The sequence below is a fragment of the Mandrillus leucophaeus genome, unplaced genomic scaffold, assembly GCF_000951045.1.
Source record: "Mandrillus leucophaeus isolate KB7577 unplaced genomic scaffold, Mleu.le_1.0 Scaffold889, whole genome shotgun sequence".
In the NCBI taxonomy this organism is placed as follows: domain Eukaryota; kingdom Metazoa; phylum Chordata; class Mammalia; order Primates; family Cercopithecidae; genus Mandrillus; species Mandrillus leucophaeus.
Window position 1 is genome coordinate 547,178 of NW_012109685.1, and position 11,950 is coordinate 559,127.

Here is an 11,950-nt window from a genome sequence, read left to right on the forward strand (position 1 = left end):
TTACAAAGGAAAATCTTATAGGAATAGAAGAGCAAGGGTTTTGCAAGTTTATGAGTTCTAAAGTATTCCTAAAGTAATTGTAAAAAAATAATTTGAATAATCATGAAAAAACAAAATGAATATTAAAAAACTAGGGCTAGATGTTTGACATTGCTTGCTATAACTAGACTTTTGGAAGTCTAAAAGAACATCAAAGACAAAACATGGTGGGATCTAGAGTGGCTAAACAACAAATGAAAGCCAAGCTTGAATTTGGAAATCCTAAAGTCGGAACTGGTTACCAAATTTACAATGTTAACACTTAATCAAATATGAATGCTATTTACAGAAATAAAGAGCTCCCATGTAAATGTAGAAACACAAAAATTACTAAATCTACCTGATGACTCTATTTCTCAAAAATAAGTTTCTTTCCCTTTATTCTCTTTACTAAAAGGCTATGAGCTCTATTAAAATAATTTTTATTATTCAAGTCTCTAGCAGCTGGAACTACAATCATGTGCCACCATGCTTGGCTAATTTTTATTTTTTGTAGAGGTGAAGTCTTGCTACGTTGCTCAGGCTGGTCTCAAACTCCTGGTCTCAAGCAATCCTCCAGCCTCCAGCTTCAAGGCACCATCAATCACATATTATATGAATTACTTCTGTTAGTATTAACATTTATATTCCATAGAGGAAGAAGCATATTTCTGTTAGAATGTTGAAAAGTCACACACAACTATATTTGAGATAAAGTAGGACAAAGCATTTGAACTGTTTGACAGTTTGGCAAAAGGGAAAACACATAAAAGAAAAACAGTGTTGCCATAAGCAGAGTGCAGGTTTTGTTTGTAAAATCCATTTGCTTTGCAAAAGTAAAATGTCTATATCCCAGCAAAGAAGGGAGTCTCAAATAAGTGGTAAATTCCACTTGCTATAACGTGTTTTTCAGAACTGTTATAAAAGTTGTACTTAAAAAATTCAAATATAAGAAATAGTTCAAATAAAAACCAAGCAAAGAAAGAAATTCTAAGCCACTTACTTTAAGTAACTGATATAATGTCTGTAGATTGGGTTGACCATAAAAATTGTTTTAAATAAAAATAAAAATTTAAAAGATGTTATAAATTTAAAAATTTTCAATTTTTGGAGGATTAAAAAAACCCCACCAATAATAAAACTTCAGGAAAAACCTGTTGAAGAATATAGAGTAGGAAATGTTACCCTCAGATACAACCCCTTTACCAGCACACCACCAGCAAAAAGCTTCCCTTTCCCCTTTCCTTGCTTTCCTTTTCCGACCTTTCATTCATAGGTACAGAAAGGCTGGTAAAGATGCTGCTGCTTTTATAGCGAAGTTCTGGCAGCAAGAGAGAGTTAGATATAAGGGCCCATGGCAGCTAGGTAAAGAACAGCAACCTCAGCTGTTACGGGCATATTGTTTTCTTTTCTAGTCACTAACCAGAGCCAACAGTTAATCCTCTTGGCTTCTGATTCTGAGCCAAAAATTTGTTCTTCCAGTAAATGGTCTCTAGGAGATGAGCTGCCCCTTTCTCCTATTAGTCTATGGCAAAAATTGCTGCATTGCAAGAAGCAGCACATATTTAACTCACTATGATGGTGATGTGAATATCTACTCTGTTTAATTAGGGCCTTAAAAAGCAACATTAATAACCTAAGCTAACCTCCTATGAATTGTTTGCGCGTTTTTCAGGAGAGAAACACAGCTAGTTTTATGAAGATAATCTTGGTAAGTCTTAAAAAGAAAGAGTTAAAAGAGTTTAATTAGAGATTCTTCTTAAAACTTCAAAAAGAAGAGATTTAGAAAAATAGAGTAATATATTTATAAACAGATAAACATTTAGCATTAAAAACCAAACACCTAATCATATAAAAGCAATACTGTATGTTACTTAAAAGTTATATTTCAAAAAAACATACTTTGTTAGAAAAATTTCATTCATATTTTCTATTTCAGAAAATCTTCCAAAAAATTTTTAAGCTTATAATAAAATTATGTATGTAATAAAAAACACCTTCCTGGTTATAAAAGCTATAATAACTTAGCACAACCTCTCAAAGGCCTAGGAAGTAAGAAAAAGACAGCAAAACTACCAGTTATAGATCTTTCCATAGAATAAAGAAGGCAAAACAAGTCATCAGGTGAAATATATGTCTTCCTGGCCTGGTGCTCTAAAAGGAACTAGGTCAAGGTGATCTACATGTAAGAGATGAGAGAGCAACAGAATGAAAGAAGCTTTCAATTAGTTTTTAAAACAATGTAAAGATATGCCATAGGAGGTTATTACCTGTGGTCAATATGTTAAATTGTGTTGGGCTTCCAGAAATTCTGAGGGTAATTTTGCAAAATGATCTACTTAGTTTTCTGGTAAATCAGCTTACCATCATATCCCTTAAGCATCCTCCCTAATATCAGTTGTCAGAATCAGATGTGCATTGGAAATTGCAGACAGTTTAGAAATCAAATAAATTTGGAGACTTTCATATAATTTACTGATTTGAAGCATCCATCTGCTGCCCATACTACAAGGATGATGTAAAAACTGAAGACCTTGCATTGTATTTTTACATTAACGAAAGAAATCTGTCTACCCATGGAAATGAACAGAAAAAAATAATTATCTCAATGCATTTATTATGATACAGGATATTATATACCTTTGAACTAATGGTACATGATATAGTTTTAAAAGGCTGAGTAAAAATTCGTAAAATTGGTTAATAACTTGGAAAGCGAGAATTACTGTATAATGTACAGTTAAGAAGATAAAATTAGTCTGTCTGGATAAGAGGCAAAGAAAAAATAAGAAAAAATTCACATACTTTTCCAGAGTAATTATAGTATAACATTGCACAAAACATAGGTACAGAATAAACAATGTTGTGTGGTTATTTCCAGATTGTATTTTTTCTTTGTTAATTTATTTGGGATTGACAAAGATGGCTTCATACTTCTGTAATAAAAAAGTTATCAAGCCAATGTTCCCATACTCTTGAATTTGATTATAATTTTTAAAGTCCTTATTATTTCAGTTATCTTTAGAAATTACATGTTTTCACTATAAAAATAAAAAACGCTACATTAAGAAGGCTCTCATGTTGAATTGTAATCCTCAATGTTGTAATGGGGCCTGGTGGGAGGGGACTGGACCAGGGGGACAGATTTCTCATGAATGGTTTAGTACCATTCCTCTTGGTACTGTCCTCATGATAGTGAGTGAGTTCTCATGAGATCTAGTCATTTAAAAGCATGTAGCAACTCCCCTGACTCTTGTGCTCCTGCTCCAGCCATGTGAGATGCCTGCTCCGCTTTTGATTTCTGCCATGATTGTAAGTTTCCTGAGGCCTCCCCAGAAGTTAAGCAGATGCCAGCATCATTCTTCCTGTATAGCCTGAAGAACCATGACCCAATTAAACTCTTTTCTTTATAAATTGCTCAGTCTCAGGTATTTCTTTACTACAGTGTAAGAATGGCTTAATACAAAAATATTAGTCAAATTTACCTTATTAGTGGCTGGTGTAGTGCAACCAATGATGCATGAACTGTAACAGACACAACAGAAAGGTGGAAATAATCAAACATAACATTAACATGATGATGAAGGCCTCTATGGGGGCTAAAGTGCAGCTTCAGTGTTCGGCTACTTATTAGTTGCAAGGCATTCAGATCATCTGCCCTGTAAAAAGGAACAATTAGCATGTAAGTATGAAATATTTAGTAAAGGCCAATATATTATAGAGTAGTTGAAACTATAAAAACCATTTACTTAATTACTTTTTAAAAATTTTGAATTAAAGTAATTTTTAAAGCATCAAATTTGTATTAGAAAGCAGTATGAAACATACCAATTGAGAAAATAATCAGATCCCACCTATTGTTTCCTATCAGTCCATAATATGAACTATTTTTTCACCAATATCCCTATAAAATGAATCCTTTTTGATACTTCACGAGTTAATCTCATCTTAAAGAAAATTTTACCCCATAGAGAATACTGTTATTACGAGACTGCAGTACAACATAGGTCACATGCTATTATCATAAACCCCAAAAGATATTTCAAATTATTTTTACTCTACAAAATTTTATTAAGTGCTGCTCAAAAACAAACAGGCTATTGCTTATTTTAAAAAGTAAAACATATCTTACTGTAGGTATTTAGTATGTCATTAGATTTATACATACTAAAAATGTGAAACAATGCCATGAAAATGACATCCAATTATACTTAAAAAAATTCCATCCATACATTGTAACTATCTATAGGTAATGAACTACCAATTCATTTCAGCTTATTCCACTTAAAGAATTCTGACTTGGTTAAAAAAAAAAAACCAATAAACCCTTATGAAATTCTTTGTAATGAACAAGTATTACAGAGGAACAGTAGCTACCATATAAAAAAACTTTTTTCTCATGATAGTGAAGAGGACATCTAAAGTAGGCCTTTTAGTAATGTGACTTTTTAGTTACTTATCCCACATGGAGTCTGAATTTATATATCATTTTTGAAAATTATTGCTAAAACTACATTTGAGATGGGGGAAAAAACCTGCATAAATAAAATTGTTAAGTGAACCTCTGATTCTTGTTTTAAATGAACACAAGCAAAATTTGTCCCTAAAACATACGACTGCATGTCCAGGTGTGTGAGCAAGTTGGAGGTAGCCAATCCTAAAACTTCCTCAAGGGTTCTAGAAATGAACTACAACAACTGTCAAGTATGTGTCATCAGTCTTGATAACTCTCAGAATATCAACAAAGTCCTACCTAAAGAAAGCACAACTGATGCCATCAGGAAAGATTAGCCAGTGATAGAGTGAAAAAGAGTTCAATTACATTTAAATGCCTCATGGTAGTGGTATTAACAGTGCAATTTCTAGGAGCCAGGAAAAATTGTTCCATATTTCTTTAACTTGTCTGGTTTTGTTATCTGGAGATCATGGATTTGGCAAGGGCAAAATAGAGCTGGCCTAACCATTTTCATGAAGTTTCCCCAGAAAACACATGCAGTTCAAGACAAGATAGCAATAGGATGAATTTTAAGAAGAAAATGGGTAATCTAATAATAGCAAATAACAGTCATAAGTGCCTAAAGGTTTTTTAATTGTTTGATTAGCTACTTACGAATAATCTCCATCTGTGAAGTGTAGATCCAAGGATAACAGAAAATTCATTTCCTCAAGGGTTTCTTCAATCTGAAAAGAAATTACACTATGAGATATTTTTTGAATCTTTATAGAAAGTTAGAAATAACACATTGAGGCATTACAAAAAATATTTATATAAATTAATATGAAGAGATGTTTACCTTTCTTTCATCCAATAACATTTTTACTTTGAAGATCATAACATCATTTAAAACAACCTCTTCATTTTTGTACAAAATTTGAAATGTTTTACTGCAAATTAGAGAATCATGAACTGAGGCTGGAAAGGCTAAAGTCATACCTAAAACAGATAAGATATGTAATTGACAGGTAAAAAGTAAAATATAAGACAAGCAAATTAATACTTGTACTTTAAAATACTATATGTTTGATTATATTACTACAGTGTCATTATCAATTTATACTGCAGTATTGGAACATTTCTGAAAGTTTACTTATTTCTATGATTAGAAAATAAATAAGTACATTATAACCATTGTAAAATTACTGCATGACATCTTAATCTGAAAGGTAAATGAGGAAATATCAAAGTAGAAATTTTAGAGGTTAACAACTGATCTGTATACCACATTTAAGAAAGCAATTTAGTTTTCCATAGCTGAATAGTAAAGAACTTGGTTGGCCTTTGTCCTGGTTGCTAGGAGTTCAGCTCTAAATACTTGGAATGAAGAATTTGGCTGGCCTTTGTCTCCAGTTTCTGAGAAGTAGCCTCTAAATCCTTGGTGGCCCCTAGTTTATGCTAAAGAGATGACTCAGGATGGGGGCTGGCCACATCACTAAGACCAGTCATGTGATTAGAGAGTTGAGCTTTGAGCCTAGTGACGTAACCTCAAAATCCAGAGAGGGGAGAAGAGTTAAAGACTGAGTGACATGGGCAATGATTCAATCAGTCATGCCTACACAAGGAAATATTAATAAAAATTCTGAACATTGAAGTTTGGGTGAGCTTCTCTGGTTGGCAATACTCTGCATATCATCACATACTGGATGTTCGAGAGGAGGGAAGTTAATGCGTGCTGGCTTAACGGGGAGAAAACAACGGAAGCTTCACATCTGGGAACTTCTCAGATCAACCCTATACAGGTTCTGATTTGAATCCTTTTGCCATAATAAAGCTGTAATAATAAGTACAGCACTATGCTGAGTTTGGTGAGTTGTTCTACTGAATTATCAAACATGAGGGAATAATGGGAACCCTCAAATTTGTAGCCACCTCTTCACAACTGTGGGTAGCTTGCAGACCACTAAACTCATGGCTGACATGAGGGGAGTCTTGTGGAGGATTACCGTCCTTACCATTTGAAGTTTGGTTTTTATCTCTGGGTCACTGATCTCACTCCAACAGCCTACCTGCTGTTATGATCTTATTACCCTGTGTTGCAGAAATAACAATTGAAACTAGGGACCAAAAAGAAAAGAAAAAAAAAAAAAGAAAGAAAAAGAAACTAGAGACCAACGTGGGTTTGGAGCTTAAAATGGGATATAAGACTCCAACTGGAGTAGTGAGGATATCTACATAAGCTGGTGGATGTCAGTCAAAGGCAGGGAGCCTCTGCAGGCCAGGGAGCGCAGGGTTCAAATGCCCACATGAAATTCACATGGGGTGGTGGCCTGATGTCAGAGCCTGTATGGAGTGAGGAGGGCAGCCGAGAGTAAACTGTCAGAACCTGAGCAGGATGAGGAGGCAATCTAAGTGCAGGGGTGACTTCCAGCGAGGCATTGGGAGCCCAAGCAGGATGAATAGGGTAACCAAAAGGGAAGGCACCTCAGGCTGGGGAGTTGGAACCCAAGTTAGATGGAGAGAGTGTCTTTACAGAGGAGCAGACTGGTACAGGGTGTGTAGGAACCCGAAAGGCATAAAAAGACTTCCATATGGGGGTGGGAGTGAAGAAGGGAGTAGGCAGAAGTAGCAGCCTGACACACTACTGGAATCCAAGTGAAGTGAGGAAAAGGAGTTCCTGGCACAAGGCCTTACTGAGATCAAGTGGGGTAAGGAGGGGGTCCACATAAGGGAGTGACCTTGCATAAGGTGAAGCCCAACGAGTTCAAGGAGACCATCTGTGTGGGAGAAGAAGCAGTGACAGGAGATTGGCAAATATAGGGGACTGATCAAATAAGGAAATATATTAAAGGATAAGGGGAGCCAGTTTTCTTACCTATCAGGGAAAGGATGTACACATATGGAAAGCAGATACAAATATAGAATGAGTCCCATGGTACTGGATTGAAACAGAGTACTGATATGAACTTACGGTTTTCACCATATATTTATATAAAGCCATGTAAATTTGCATATGTATGTGTAAATGTATAGGTGTATACAATGTACTCACTATCTTTGTCCACTCAAATGGTCTGGGAGTAGCACAACCACAAATGTTAGTCTTTAGCACTATTCTCCGCTAAAACGATTCACAGCTTTGCAGAAATGGTTGGTTCCAAAGCTGGGGCACAGACAAATCTGGACCATCTTTTTATACTAGAAAGTAAGGAACTGATTAGAGAATGTGGGGACACAACAAAAGGGCATAGAAGCTAGCTGAAAGAGAATGCCCCTGGCCATATCTGGGACAAAGTGAGCATCAAAATAAATTATGACAGTAATGGATTAACATCCATTGAGTAAACAGAAATCCGTAAGTCCATACTGATAGAAATAAATAAGCGAACGAAAAAATCAGAAGTTTAAGAAACAAGAGACATGAATTGCAAAGTGAAAAAGAGTAACATCATAGTGCAGAAGCTGGAAAGAGAGCACTTTAATTAAGTGATCCAAGTTAACATTATTAGGAATTGGACAAATAGAAACCATGTATCACCTAACAGGATGTAACAAGAAGAACAAGCATCACTTCTGAGATATTCCTGTCAAAAACACATAAAATGAATCTAATCATGATGAAATTGTAAACCCATGAAAATTGAAGAACATTCTAAAAAATAGTAGGTTTGTAGTCTCCGCAAAAGTGTCAGGGTCATGAAAGTCAAGAAAAGACTGAGGAATTGTTCTAGGATGAAGGAGACTAAAGAGACATAACAATTAATTACAATATATGATTTGGAACTGGATCATTTTGCTATAAAGGACTTTACTGGGACAACTAGCAAAACTTGGATGGGGCTAAGGATAAGATGACAGTAATGTGTCTGTTAATTTCTTGATTTTGATGGGTATACTGGGGTTATGCAGAAGAATATTCTTTAGAAAAAAATGATGCACTAAAATATTTCAGATGATGGAGCAATCATATTGACAAATTACTCTTACATGGTTCAGGAAAAAAATTCTTTATGCTGCACTTGCAACTTTTCTGTTAAGTTTGAGATGTTTCAGGAAATATGTACTTAAAGGGAAACCAACTACACCAGAAACTCAACTTCTGAGTATGTTAAAGAGCTGAGAAGGGAAAGAAATTTTACTCAATAAAAGTAAATTTTGTTTAAAGCACCCAGGTAATGTGAGGTGAGAATCCACTGCCTAAAGAAACAAAGTTTTCTCTATTGCTCTTCCCTGAAGATGCTGCTTCTCTCTCAATACTTCCATAAAACTTCTACCACTGGGTCTGGAGCTTCTTTGTTGCTTACTGATGCTTTCAGACATTCTTTGTCTCTCCTCCCTAAAACCACTTATACCACTGGCTTTGAATGTCCTGTGATCAGACAGTACAGTACTACTCACTATCTTGCTCATTTTTGTACTCTATAAACCCTGGGAAGCCTTCATTTGTTAAAGGCTTTATTTCCTAATTTAAGGTCACTTTTTCAAAAACTAGTCTACCCATAACTCTTGGTGAACTCAACAGCTATGTAGGTAAACCTTCTAATTTTTGATCTCCTGGGTTCCTTTTTTCCTCTTTTTAAGTGTTCTTGCCCTCTAACCCTCTCAGCTCCTCACTCCTGTGATCATTCCCTAGAATTTTATATTACTAATGACTGCAATCCATCTGTAATCCGAATTTCTTTTTTTAAATTTCCAACTTTTAAGTTCAGGGTACATGTGCAGGATGTGCAGGTTTGTTATACTGGTAAATGTGTGCATGGTGGTTTGCTGCACAGATCATCCCATTCCCCAGGTATCAGGCCCAGCATGTGCTAGGTATTCTTCCTGATCCTCTCCCTCCTCCCACCCCCTACCCTCCAACAGGCCCCAGTGTGTGTTGTTCCCCTGGATGTATTCATATGTTCTCATCATTTAGCTCCCACTCATAAGAGAGAACATGTGTAATGTCTGTTGTAACGTGTATTTCAATCAACCTCTCCTCCCATACTTCCACCTGTCTTTCTAGTTCATACCCTCTAAGACCACAAGTTCAATAATCCTTTGACTACATTTAGGATAGATTCCATGAACCATACTCCATTTCATTATCTCATTTCTCTTAATTCCTTTTTTCCTTACCCATCTTAAATCCTGTGATCCATCATTATAATACTCTTGCATATAAACTATTAAGGATATACGCTACTCTTGCTTTGTCATATTGACCTGGATAAATCCCAACTCCAGCTCTCTGCCCAAACCATACTTGTACCCACAAACTGAATGTGCCTGGAGAAAAATACACAGCTATCTTGACTGGCTATACTTCAAATTTATGACTATTAATTTCAAGTGGGTCTTTACTGCTGCCTAGCAATCACACTGTATTTTCCAAATCCATTTTATCCCCATATTCTTAGATGACTATTTCATAAATTATTTTCTCTCCTCAAACCTAGCCTTCAGTCTCACTGATAAATTTGGTTCTTATTTCATGAGAAAATAAAAATAATCAGAAGTTCTATAAGCTCTACTACTGGATCTACCTGCAGATGCACCTAGACAAACTCCCTATTTCTCTGCTCCCCTTTCTGGCAAAACTCAAAAGCCTTTGCTATTTAGTGTGTCTGATTCATCTCCCATTCTCTCTTCAGCTCATTGTGTGATAACCAGCCTCTAAAATGGCCTCCAACGATTCTCTTCCTGATATTCACACTATTGCACAATCTCCTACAAAGGACCAGGGTTGATCTATGTGATAGAAGTGATAGGAGGGGCTGGGCACGGTGGCTCACGCCTGTAATCCCAACACTTTGGGAGGCCGAGGCAGGTAGATCACTTGAGGTCAGGAGTTTGAGACCAGCGTGGCCAATATGGCGAAATCCTGTCTCTAGTAAAAATACAAAAATTAGCTGGGTGTGGTGGCAGCCACCTGTAATCCCAGCTACTTGGGAGGCTGAGGCAGGAGAATTGCTTGAACCTGGGAGGCAGAGGTTGCAGAGTGAGTTGAGGTTGTGCCACTGCACTCCAGCTTGGGCAACAGAGTGAGACTCCATCTCCAAAAAAAAGCATAGTAGGATTTGTGTGAATAGAGCAGAAGTAATTGACTATAACCTAATGAGAGATCCTGAGTCAGAGGCATGCAGCTAAATTTCTGACACACAGAAACTGTGAGATAATGTTTGTTGTTTTAAACTAAGTTGTGGGATAAATTTTTACACAGCAATAATTAATTCATACTCCAATCAGACTTTAGCCCATATAACTGTTCTTATCAAGACCACTAATGATTTCTGCTTTGCTAAATCCAAAGGTCAACTCTCAAACCTCATCTTACTTGACTTACAATCAGTATCTAACATAGATACTATGATCCATCCTATACTATGCATTCTCTCGTTCTTGTTCTTTTGTTTTTTCTCTACTTTTTTTTTTTTTTTTTGAGACAGAGTTTTACTTTGTGCCCAGGCTGTAGTGCAGTGGCACTTATCTTGGCTCATTGCAGTCTCAACCTCCAGGGCTCAAGCGATCCTCTCACCTCAGCCAGGCTAAATTTATTTTTTATTTTTTGTAGAGATGAGGTCTCATTATATTGCCCATTCTCTCGTTCTTGATACACTTCCTAAATGTACCTTTCTGGACATCACACATTTCTAGTTCTACTCCTACCTCATGGGCCACCCCTTTTTTGTCTCTTTTTTTTTTGCGGGGGGGGGGGAGGTGCTGTTTTTTTCTCATCAAGAAACAGCCCAGTGCAGTGGTTAGGAACATAGATTTTGAGCCAGACTGGCTAGGTTTTAGTCTTGATTCTGCCACTTACTAGATCTGTGATCTTTATTCATTCTTCTTTTCCATGCCTCACAACCAATTCTTCAGCAAACCCATCGGTTCTACCAACAATACTAAAAATGATCAGACGGAAAAAAGAAGGCTGCCTTTAGGAATGCTCTAAAGGAATTCTCATGCCAGATAAGAAGTTGTATACAAAATCAGTAATTCTAAAGTGCTGTGGAATGACTTCAGTGAAAGTTGCCTATATCCTCAACTGACATCAATATTTTAAGCTTTAAAAAAGAAATACCAGTGACTTACCGATAATAAACTTCATCTTAATTTTATTCTCAAGCCAGAAGCAACAGGCAACAGATGTGCAACTTCCTAGTAATTCATTCACTCATCCAATCAACAAATATTTAGTGAATACTTATTATGTATCAGGTATTCTCTAGGTGTTCAGGATACACAGTAAAATGAAAGAGATAAAAATCTCCGACCTCATAGAGCTTATATCCTAACAAAGTGGTGTGATAGAGAATAAATATAGTAAGTAAATGATATAATACATTTGAAAGTTATAAGTAGTAAGTGCTACGGAGAAAAATAAAGAAAGGAAAGAGGGATGAAAAAGATAGCAATTTTAAACAGAAAAGCCAAGCAATGCTTTCTTGAGAAGGGAACCTATCAGCACAGAACAAAACTGACTCCTGTGTTCTTTCCCCTACTACATGCCTCTAGGTC

The 11,950-nt window shown here is 36.1% G+C and overlaps 1 protein-coding gene across 4 annotated transcripts in view; it reads right to left on the reverse strand.

Annotated features, from left to right (window-relative positions):
* Window positions 1–11,950, reverse strand: part of FAM135A (family with sequence similarity 135, member A) — a 124,204-nt gene that overhangs the window by 96,465 nt on the left and 15,789 nt on the right. For 3 of the 4 annotated variants that reach the window (XM_011969390.1, XM_011969388.1, XM_011969387.1), the window contains exons 2-4: window positions 5,313–5,452; window positions 5,129–5,199; window positions 3,504–3,677 (exon numbers count right to left, since the gene is read on the reverse strand). In XM_011969390.1, the coding sequence (XP_011824780.1) occupies window positions 3,504–3,677; window positions 5,129–5,199; window positions 5,313–5,452 (385 nt within the window). The remainder of the gene's footprint in view (window positions 1–3,503; window positions 3,678–5,128; window positions 5,200–5,312; window positions 5,453–11,950) is intronic. The other variant, XM_011969389.1, reaches the window with a different exon arrangement.